This window comes from Capsicum annuum, chromosome 8 (assembly GCF_002878395.1).
Source record: "Capsicum annuum cultivar UCD-10X-F1 chromosome 8, UCD10Xv1.1, whole genome shotgun sequence".
Classification (NCBI taxonomy): Eukaryota; Viridiplantae; Streptophyta; class Magnoliopsida; order Solanales; family Solanaceae; genus Capsicum; species Capsicum annuum.
Window position 1 is genome coordinate 49,857,488 of NC_061118.1, and position 12,228 is coordinate 49,869,715.

Here is a 12,228-nt window from a genome sequence, read left to right on the forward strand (position 1 = left end):
GAACATGGTCCACTAGCATTACTGTGGTTGTGTGGAGAGAAAGAAATAGGAGAGCTTTTGAAGGGGTAGAGTCAAGTTTCTCTCAGTAGAGAAGTAGTCTATGGTCCCTTATTTTCTTTTGGTTTACACAGAAAGTCCCCTATGTTATGGATGATTGGGTGGAATTTGTAGAGATTCATAGCATTTTGCAAATTCTCTACATTTTGTATACGGCCAGTTGGCCATGTTTATGAATGAAAATACTATACTTGATCAAAAAAAAAAAAATGATGCATAATCAGCATTAATTGATATTTATATCCACATTAGAGACTACTCTTTACATTACCAGTTCTCAAACAAAATAAAAAATTAGGGACTATTCTTTAACCAACCTGATAACTGTAACCAACGTCCAGCTCTTGCACAGTAGCATGTGTTATAGCTTCTAGTAGCAATCCCTTAACAGAAAATTTATAGGCCAGCTTCAACTCAAGGTCGTCAATATCTTTAGCTTTAGGGGTATAAGAATACAAAGATGCAGTACTAATTGCATCCTCCACTAATGACGGTTCAAGCTCAGCTTTAACACCAAGCCATTTCATCAATTTGAGGGCAGCAACTAAACCGCCACCAACATAATATGCACCTATCAGCGCTTCAACACAGTCAGATATTGTTTTTGAACCCATCCATCTATGTCCTCTATCACAGTGCTTCCCGACCACTACTTTGTCTTCGGTTTGAAATTTCTCGTCCAAAGGCACTTCTGAAGTTTCAACCCCATGTTCACAAGTGAAAAGTCGTAGGGAAAGCTGTCCAGGAGCAGTCCATCGGCGTGGATCAAATGCGCCATCCCTTATATAACCCTGCGATTAGACATGTAAAGCATGATTAAAAGCAGAAGAGTATAAAAGCGAAGCTTCAGGCAGGTGGCAAGGATAGAATATCCACATTTCTTTGGCGAATAACACAACAAGAAGGATTCCACAAATGCAAACAAAATATGTTGCCATTGAAGACTATACTCGACCGGAAGAATGAAACGTCGCCATTCATCCACATGGAATTTGGACAAACTGAACCAAATAAAAAAAGTTATACCCCCACCACCAAAAGAGAAAACTACCCATCTCAAACAAACCTGATTTTCAGTAAGTTTGTTTGCACTACCACACACTGTCATTCTCATTTCCCACATCAATATCTGATCCTCACACCATACTGCTGTGACCATTTTAGCTGGAGAAGGAAATATACGACAACTAGTTTCATTTTTACTTTTAAGAATAAATTTAAATATGAACTGGTTAAGATATTATATATTCACATTCTTGACTGGATTCAAGAAATGGTCTTCAAGCAGTTCCTCTTTTTCCTGAAGTACGGAGAAAAAGCTTTACATACCTGCAAATGTTGATTAGTTCCCAATTTATGGAGGGCTGAGTTAGTAATAGCCTGTGAACGCTGACCAGTTAGCTGCCCTTCATGCTTCTTGGGATATTTAAGAAAGAGGTGACAACTAACAGCATACTTCAGAACTGAGTCTCCAAGCAACTCCAGACGTTCCATGGAGAAACTCTCGTTGCATCTTAGAGTTGTAAGAGCTTCCAGAATCTGACCATGAAAGAATTTAGTTAGATAAAAGTCAAATGTAAGTCATCAAATTTAGCTGAGCAAATGATAGGACAAACCAATGAGCTTGATATATGTAAGTCGCCTGAATGACTTATCTCTTTCCTCAACTGGCTAGCCAACATCAGGGACTCCAGGCGGTGCATTAATGAAGGTAGCAAGTAGAAGGATTTCAAGATGTCTATCCGAATGTCAATACAGACCAGAAGTTCTGGTGGCATGTGAACATTATTCTGTGGCTTTTGAACGACCATTGTACTATCTTTTGACTTCGGACCACAAGAAATGCCTGCTTAAATAATCTCCAAACAATAAGCCCAGTGCACCTACTAGGTAACAGCGCCAAGTTCAATGTAGATCTATTCTTTCTAGAGAACTCAGGTAGAACTTTATCAAGTTGAACTTGAAAGGTTATCTTCACGTGGTCAACTTTCACTCCCAGTTTAAAATGTAAAATATATGACCATAGAGATGTTTCCACAACAAGTTTTGTAGCAGATATTTACATATTACTAATCACGCAGGACTTTTCAGTACAAACACCACAGCTGCCTAAAGTAAATTCAGTTGGATATACTACAAGAACTATTTTAATTCAAATAATTAAAGCCTTACTTATGACAAGGGTAAAAGAATATAAGGATATGTTAAATATGATATCATTATGAGATAATGTTGATATGAGAATATCTCAATAATTAGATAATATCGCAAAATCCTCATAATTAGGCACTTAGAATATTATGTAATATTTGTATTAGTTTCCTTCCTTATTTGCACTCTCTGTGACGCTATTTAATCCCACTACCTTGAGGGAATAATCAAGATACTAATTTCAAACTCTCTTCTCTTCTCCTTCTAATTTCTCATCGTATCAGAGCCCTCCTTTCTCGAATTTTCCTCCCTTTTTTTACCCCGAAAAAAAAGATCTTTCTGGTGATAAATCATGCCTCCACATGATAATAACCACCCTAGATACACAACAAATGTGGCACATAATGGAGATGGTACTTTGCCCACGCCTAATTTCAGGGATAGATCATCTATATCTATCACTTTAACTGCAACAAACAATATTGACTACCTATAGTACAAAGCATCAAGGCAACAGTCATCAGCTTCAGCTGCTTGCACAATGCAACTTGATAACTCATTTGCTTATGTCACACAGTTATCACAGGAACAATGGATTCTTGATTCTGGTGCTTCTGACCATATTATTGGTAACAAAAATACTCTCTCTTCTCTTTCTACCCAATCTATTCTCTCTATTGTGACTTTGGCTAATTGATCAAAGACTGTTGTAAAAAGGATAGGTGTAGCTCACCCTCTGCCTTGCATGCCTTTAAAATCAGTTTTTTTTGCACCTAAATGTCCATATAATCTTATTTCCATTAGCAAATTAACCAAAAACAAGAAATGTGATGTAACATTCCTTGATGATATTGTTCTTGTGCAGGACCATAATACGAGACAGATAATTGGAAAAGGACATGAGTCACAGGGATTGTACCTGCTATCCACCCCACAACCACATGTTGCTTTCACCTCCACTACTTCCTCAAAGTTGCTCCATAATCAACAAGGTCATCTAAGTCTCTTGAAACTATAGAAGATAGTTCCCAGGTTACCTAGTTTATCTTTGTTAGACTGTGAGTCGTGTCATCTTAGGAAACACACTCGTTCCTTTTTCCTAAAACGCGTCAATAATAGGGCCACTTCTATGTTTGAAATTGTTCATTCAGACATATGGGGTCGGGTCCAAGTCATGTCAGTACTTCCTTAGGTTTTCGTTATTTTATGTCTTTCATTGATGACTATTCTCGTTGCACGTGGTTATTCTTAATGAAAAATAGATCTGATTTATTCTCTAACAGAAATTTTGGGTTGAAATTTACAGTCAATTTGGTACTTCCAGTAAGAAGTTAATTAATACCCGGAAACATTTCTCCACCTCTTTCTCTTCTTTTATGTCTTCTCATGGCATATTGCACTCGTCTTCTTGTTCACATACTCATCAACAAAATGGAGTTGATGAGCGAAAGAACAAACATCTAATTGAAACAGCTCGAACATTGCTCATTCACAATCATGTGCCTTTACGTTTTTAGGGTGATGTCGTTATTATTGCCTATTATTTAATCAATCGTATGCCTTCTTCTATTTTGCAGTACAAGATTCCACACTCAATCCTCTATCCGGGCTAGAATTTGTTTCCCCTTCCTCTAAGTGTGTTTGGTTGCACCTGTTTTGTTCATAACCTCTTACTCCTACTCCTCGAAAAGATAAACTTCAGCACAAGACTTTTAAATGTCTTTCTTGGGTATTCTCTCAACAAAAAGATTACAAATGCTTTGACCCCTCTACTAATAAGTACTTGATCTCAGCAGATGTTACCTTTTTCGAGCCTTCTCCATATTTTTCTTCTAATACCAAAAATCAAAACACCATATCAACAGTCCTTCCAATTCCAACTATTCCACTCCTAGCTTCACCTTTTTCTCTTAAGGTCTATTTCTGACGACCTCAGCCTCCTTCCGAGACTGCTAATTCAGTTACTATTTCTAACTCTGATACAGGTACACAAAGCACTCTTGGTGATTCATTACCTGCTATAACAATGTCTTCTGCTCCGGCCAAGCACACATTAGATGATCTTCCCATTGCTCTTTGCAAAGGTACTTAGAACTACCTCCAATCAAGCTCTCATTTACACTTATTTAAGTTATACTTAGAACTACATCCAATCAAGATCTCATTTACACCTATTTAAGTTATCGCCGTTTGTCACATTCATATCATGCCTTCATTACTAACTTATCCACTATCAAAGTTCCTAAAAGTTATGGCATAAGCATTGGTTTGTCCAGGTTGGCGTAAGGCTATGATTGAAGAAATGATTGTTTTGCATGACAATGGTACTTGGGATCTTGTTTTTTTTTTTACCGAAAGGCAAAACCTCTATTGGTTGTTGTTGGATATTCACATATAAGGTAGGTTCAGATGGAGCTATTAATCATCTCAAAACGAGACCGGTTGCTAAAGGATACACTCAGATTTATGGCATTGACTATGGAAATACTTTCTTACCAGTTGTCGCCTTCTATTCGACTTCTCGTATCTATGGCAATAATGAAACATTGACCTTTTTTCGGCTCAACAATAAAAATGCATTCCTACACAGAGAACTTGCTGAGGAGGTTTATATGAAGCAACCATCAGGATTTGTTGCTCGGGGGGAGTCTGGACTAGTATGTAGACTTCACCGATCCCTTTATGGTCTCAAGCAATCTCCTAGAGCATGGCTTGGTCGTTTCGAGTTGTTCAAGAGTTTTGAATGATACGAATAAAAGTTGATCATTTCATATTTTATAGGCATTCATCTCATGGAAAACGTATCTTTTTAATTGTTTATGTTGATGATATTGTTATCACAAGTGAGTATTTTTCGACTCAAACAACCAAGTCACTTTCAGACTAAGGATTTGTGCAAGCTGAAATACTTTCTAGGCATTGAAGTGGCACAGTCTAGCAATAGTATTGCTATTACACAAAGAAAATATACCTTAGACATTTTGGAAAACAATGGTACGTTGGATTGCAAACATGTGGACTCTCCCATGGATTCAAATGCTAAGCTTATTCCAAGATAGGGGGAGCCTCTAAAAGATCCTAGTAGATATCGGAGACTTGTTGGCAAACTCAACTACCTTACGATCACACAACCAGACATCTCATTTGTTGTTAGTGTAGTTAGCAATTTCTACAATCACCTTGTGATAGTCACTGGAATGCGGTGATTTGCATTCTGAGATATATCAAAAGCTTTCTAGGACAAGGTTAATTGTATGAAGACAAGGGACACACCCATATTGTTGTTGGCTATTCTGATACAGATTGGGCTGGGACTCCTTCTAATATGAGATCCACTTTAAGTTATTGTGTTTAAATCGGAGGTAATCTAATATCTTGGAAAAGTAAAAAGCAAGATGTCATGGCTAGATCAAGCGCAGAGGCGGAGTACCGAACTATGCCATTGGCTACATGTGAGCTTTTATGGTTGAGGCAACCTTCTCCAAGAATTGAAGATGGGAGGAGTTGAACTGATGAAATTGATTTCTGATAACCAAGTTGTACTACATATCGCTTCTAATGTCGTGTTTCATGAAAAAACGAAGCACATTGAGATAGATTGTCACTTCATTCGAGAGAAGATTGTGTTTGGATATAGCTCTACAAGTTTTGTCAACTCGAAAGATCAACCGGCAGATATAACACAATCATTCTGAAGATCTAGAATTGACTATACTTGTGGCAAGCTAGGAGCATATGACTTATAAGCTCCATCTTGAGGGGGCATTTTAAATATGATATTATTGTGAGATAATGTAGATATGAGAATATCTCAATAATTAGATAACGTAGATATGGGAATATCCCAAATCCCCATAATTAGGCACATCGAATATTGTGTAATATTCGCATTAGTTTCCTTCCTTATTGCATTCTCTGTGACACTATTTAATCCCACTACCTTGAGGGAATAATCAAGACACTAATTCCCAAACTCTATTCTCTTCATCTTCGAATTTATTAGGATGCATCCTAATGTCTTTTTGCAGTTGTTGAAATCAATTAGCCTATTTGCAGATAACGTGTGAGTGGAGTTTAATGTGCTCCAAAGACCATCCTATGATCCTCTCATTGGGACAATCAGCAACTTGCTATCACACCTACTTATGCCTAAAGGCACTATACACTTGCCAAACAACGTTTTTTCTTCCAAAAGAGTTGACACAAGTATTAGTACACTGGATATATGTAGAACAATTTTGTCGACCAATTCCATACTCACTGACCTATCACAAACTTGTTTAGAACCTAATTAGGGGTAAAGATATGAATCACTCCATTTTAAATGCGGATATGTAGAGAACATATTTTAAGAACTAACAATAGTAACACGTAAAAAAACTTAAATGGCACAAAGGTTGTGCTACCGGAAGCTCTGGGGAAGTTGGAATACGAGAGAATTCATCTTGGGGTGCGCTTACTACTTAGATGCAACAACAACAAACCCCCTATAATCCCACAACTGAGGTCTAAGGATGGTAAGATGTACACAGATCGTACACCAACCTTTGTGGCACATTAAAGCTAATATACTATAATTTTGTTTGCTACTTCCTTTCGTCGTTTACAATAACAAAACCACCTGAAGGTTAGCAACTTTAACACATGCTAGTGAGTCTTAAACTTCTAAAAATGTTATAAATTTCCAAAAGAGATGGTATATAGGGTAACACTTGGAATAATTAAAAATCGGCAATAACTTGACAAACCTTCCTTTTTAAAATCCACAAGAAGATTGTATGCGTTATGGCTTTGCTTCAGTAGCAGCATAGGCTGTCCAGGATACACTAAAACAATCCCATACCTAATCAACAGAGAAAACATAACAAATTTAACTTATGCTGGACTTTCAAGCATTAAATAAGAAACAGTAACTTGGGTAAAAATTCCCACTGTTTATGGAAGTAGTCAGCAAATGATGAAAAGGGCGATACAGTAGCTTCCGAATCTACTTCAAAGGGGCTCTCTGAGGAAGTATTGGCAACAGCTTCCAGAACAGAATATATTCTTCCAGTATGAATGGCCACAACAACCATGTCCTTAAGCCTGCTTCTTGAGATTGATATATTGGCGAAGTGAATCAGATCTGTTTGATCAAGATCTCCCACAAATGATGCAGTTCTGTCAACTAAGGAGTTCTTCCGTTTAGTTTCAGATTTCTCAGCGCTTAACCATGCATTATTTTTCAAAAATTCCACAACTGAAACGGAAGATTCAATTCCTCCCCAATCAACTCTGTAGGGTTCACAACTTGAATCTACAGGATCCAGCGGTAGAAGCAAGTACATGTTGGATGGCTTCCACAAAGATTCTTTTGTATCAAGCAGAAATTTCCTTCCATCCAATGATTTAATAAATAATTTACCAAACAACCCATTAAAGAATAGTTCTTGGAATGTTTTTGCTTTAGCAACCTGAATGTTTTACTGCTTATCAGATATGAAATGCAAATGCTAACATAAGTGAATTATAAAAATACTTAAAAATAGTTTCACTCGGTTTCAACCTGTTGGGCATCCAAATGTACTTTCCCACAATGCGTCACAGAAGATTTGACAAACTTGGAAACTAAGAAGAGCTCCACTTCCACATTTCCCACATCGTAATCTAGTTCTGATTGAAGCAAAAGGATAAAACTGGAATATTTCACTTCCTCGATGTTGCAAGGGAAGTTCATTTTATACACATGATATACTTCTCCATTAGGATCATCTCCCCATGTCCCAGATAATGCACTAATACAAGCTGTCCCGTGTAATTCTTTCAACTTTGTTGTTCCTAAAAACATATTAATAAGAAATTAATATTTCAATCACAATAAGTTAAAAATCCACGCTGAGATCTATCAGGCATGACAGCAGGTGCAGCTTATAAATTTTAGTGTCTCCACAAGGGTAAAAATTTAATTTCTTGTTCCTAGATTTCTTCCATGATTGCCTACTTAATTCATACAAAAAGAAAAAAAACAATGTCATCAAAAATTCATACGTGGAAGTCTCCAATGATATGTGACTTTTAATTGCTAGAAGGCATGAAGAACGATTGCACGATGAATTTGCTGCAGCACTTTTGTTTACATCACATCAATAGAAAATTCCACAGCATCCTTTAGATTCATGGAGTCGACAGTTAATTATCCTTAAAACTTGAGATTGATAATTAAGCTCACTTTCCTGGCTTTAAAAGCTTTGAGGATTTATCACATAAATATATTTACCTATAGCACAACCTACTTAAATTAAGCGGTTGGTTACCCTACCCGTAAAAGTTTTCTCTGTTCAACTGCATAAAAAATTCGAAACGGTCTTTTCCACATAAATAGCATTTAAAGAAAAAAAGATTAAAGAAACCGACCCCTCATTTTGTGCATATGCGGTACCAATGGTAACTTGCCCGCATGGTTAGGTCTGTATCATTACTTGTGACTTGTAGAAACTAGTTTCTACTTTCTCCAATTTTGAGTCTGTTAGATATGTCTCAGACAATTAACAGTGAAATAATTAAGTGTACCGTTTCTTTGGTGCAACAATTATAAAGATACCAGATTCATCCCAGTTGTTTGTATAAGAAAATCTAGTGCAAACTCTTAATTATATTTGGAGATGTGGAGAGCATATATCTTGTGGGGAAAAGGTAACATTGGGGATCAAGGAGAAACATTAACATATCGTTACACACCTTTTCTAATCACTACAAATTGTTTCAGCGATGAATCTAACACAAAAAATCACAGGATGATGGGTTTTTTGCTGTAGGCCTGAATTTGAGAAAATGGTCAATTGACCATCAATTTCCAATGAAAATAAGATTTTGATTATGGATTTGGAATCTTGAGTGGTGGCTTTGTGGGAACATAATATTTATTAAATTCTAAACCAGTTGACCGAATGGTGACTTTACTAGATAATAAAAATAAGTCACACATCAGTATAAGTATGGTTTCTGTATAATAATGTATATAGATAACATAGCTTATTTGTAGGGATTTGAATATTTAGTTACCATAGTTGAAACATCCCCTTCAGGCCCATGCCTTAACTAGAGCATGGACGGAGAGCCCAAACAAGGATGGACTTGACACTGATACCATTGTAAGGATATGACACCTGGGCCTAACTCAACCCCAAAGCCTAGCTCATAAGGGGATGATTGCCCAAGTCCATATAAGCAGACCACTGGTCCATTCCCCAACCAATATGGGACTTTCACCCACTCTAACATTTCTCTTCAAGATTAGGTGAAAAGGGAGCTAGCCAATTTAGTGGTTGCTCAAAAGATTACTTGGAGGCAAAAATCGAGGACATTGTGGCTAAAAGAGGGAGATTCTAATACAAAAAATTTCATAAAGTTGTGGTACCAAATAGTAAGAGGAACTTCATTGAGCCCATGGAAGTAAATAGAGGTATTTAAGGGGAGGAGGAAGTAAAGAAGGCTATTGTGGGGTTTTATGAACATTCAAGGAAGATACTACTTGGAGGACAAAAATGGGAGGGTTGGTATTTAGTCGAATAAGGAAGGGGATGAGGGAGTAGTTGGAAAGGAAATAGAAGAAGAGGTGAGGGAAGTCGTGGTGAGTTCTGCCTTGCGTGGGAGACAAGGCTCTGAGGCCATACAGATTCATTTTAGTTCTCTTACAACATTGTTTCTTTTAATTTTTGAGAAGGTAACATTTGTATTATAAACCAGCACTTAGGTAGTGCATAAAACCCCTTTACAGAGTGAGCATCTAGCTAAAAGAAGATAGAAAAATAAAAAAGAAAAGGCTCCCCATCCTAGCAAGATTCTAAAACTTCTAGGATATCTTCAACCTCTACAGGGGAGTTCTTTGTGCACCAAAAATTCAAAAGCAAAATACAGTATGTCTTAATCTTCTGAAGTGTTCTACATTGTCTTCAAAACTTCTAGCATTTCTCTTCTTCCAAACAGTCCACCAAATACAAGATGGGATAGTTCTCCAATAGTTCAAGTTCTTTGCTCCTTTCCCAGCTTCCTCCCAACTAGATAGAGTGTCAACAATCTTGCTAGGCATTACCCATTGTATACCTCTGAGATTGATGAAAATCTTCCATAGTTGGCTAGTGAATTTGCAATGCAAAAATAAATGTCCCACTGTCTCAACTGCCTCTCCACATAGACAGCAATGAGTGACTAAAATTATATTCCTCTTCCTCAAATTTTCATGTGTTAAAACAACTTCCTTCGCTAACAACCATGAGAAGCACGCAACCTTCAGGAGGGTATTGGTTTTCCAGCTTTGTTTCCATGACCACCTGCTAGCTTGTGGCGTTGTTTTATTTAGTAGCTTGTATCCAGAGTTGACCTCGTAAATCCCTTTGTAATGTCTATTCCACCAAAGTTTGTCCTTTCAATCTTTAAAACCTTCAAATGATTCAACAACTTTAAGGAGTTCCACCATTCTTGGGATTTCCCAATCATTCAAGTTTCGTCTCGTCTGAGGCTTAAATCCTAACCTTGTGGAGACCACATATCAGCCATAGTTTTGTCTTGTTGTTGAGCAAGAGCAAACAAGTCTGGGAACATCTCTGTAAGACTCTTATTGCCTAACCACCGGTCCTTCTAGAAGACAGTTTTGTTACCATCAAAGACTTTGATGGCGACATGGTTTTGCATTATAGTCCACTAATTCCTGATGGACCTCCAAACAGTTACACTATAAGGATTGGTTGCTTCTTTGGTAACCCAACCATTCATATCCCCATACTTCAGCCCGATTACCCTATTCCATAGAGTTTGTGACTCTTGAGCATATCTCCACAACCACTTCATTTTCAGTGCTTTACATTGATTCTTCAAGTTCTTGATACCCAGGCCTCCTTGTTTTTTACTGGTTATGAGAACTTTCCACTTCACTAGGTGAAACCCTTCCCTGATTTTGTTACCTTCCCCTGATTTTATCCAACCTTTGTACCACACTTGTTGGGATGGAGAATAAGATCATCATATAGGTTAGGAGGGCATTAAGAACAACATTGATCAAAGTAAGTCTGCCTCCCAAAGATAGATATTGAGCTTTCCATCTAGACAACTTTCTTTCATATTTCTCCAAGACATTCTCCCAGATTTCTTCGGATCTTGATTTAGCCCCCAATGGCATCTCTAAATATATAGAAGGAAGAGCACCCATCTCCAAACATTTCTTGTTGATAGAAATTGTGGAAGGCATCCATGATGTCATTTTTTATTACATCCTGGCATTTGATGTAGAATCCCATGGTGTAACCATGGGTCAGGAGCCTTAGGGCCTTATCTGCAGCACATTTTTTCAAACAACTATGTACCTCATGTTCCTCAAATTAGCTTGTAATTGTATATTTTCTACTTCTGAAATCTTTGGACAGTTTGTCATGTTCCCTGTTGGTCTCCACCTTTCTGGCCTAGTGTACAAATTCTAGTAAAACTGAATTATTTCCTCCTTAACTCTGCCTGGTTCCTTCACTAATTCCCCTTAGACTTCTAATTGGCCAATGCAATTGCTTCTTTTGTGAGCATTGGCAGAAATATGGAAAAAATTAGTATTGTTGTCACCTTCTTTCAACCATAAAATTCTCGACCATTGTCTCCATGCTATTTCTTCATTTTTGATTAATTCTTCATACTCCATAAAAGTTGTTGTCTTCAAAGCTGCCTCATCTTCTGTTAGAGCTCTATTCTCCATTAATGAATCCATATGTGCCATTTTATTAAGCAAGTTGGTTCTTTGGATCTGCAAATCACCTCTCTTCTTTGTTCCATTCCTTAAGTTTTTCTTTCAGATCTTTAAGCTTGCAAACTAGTATATAATTTGGTTTCCCATGGAATGCGAAGGAATTCCACCATGAACTAACTCTATTTGTGAAGCCTTCTGTATTTAGCCACCAATTTTTCGAACTTGAAATATGACTTGTTTTGATCCCAAGGAGCACATTGTAGAGCTAGGGGAACATGATCAGATATCAGTCTCTGAAAAGCAGTCTGCTTCAC

At 37.3% G+C, this 12,228-nt stretch overlaps 1 protein-coding gene across 1 annotated transcript in view; it reads right to left on the reverse strand.

Annotated features, from left to right (window-relative positions):
- LOC107839037 (endoribonuclease Dicer homolog 3a) overlaps positions 1-12,228 on the reverse strand; it is a 72,833-nt gene that overhangs the window by 11,559 nt on the left and 49,046 nt on the right. The window contains exons 15-20 of the mRNA XM_016682376.2: positions 7,754-8,025; positions 7,141-7,661; positions 6,957-7,051; positions 1,674-1,903; positions 1,387-1,596; positions 375-848 (exon numbers count right to left, since the gene is read on the reverse strand). Of these exons, the coding sequence (XP_016537862.2) occupies positions 375-848; positions 1,387-1,596; positions 1,674-1,903; positions 6,957-7,051; positions 7,141-7,661; positions 7,754-8,025 (1,802 nt within the window). The remainder of the gene's footprint in view (positions 1-374; positions 849-1,386; positions 1,597-1,673; positions 1,904-6,956; positions 7,052-7,140; positions 7,662-7,753; positions 8,026-12,228) is intronic.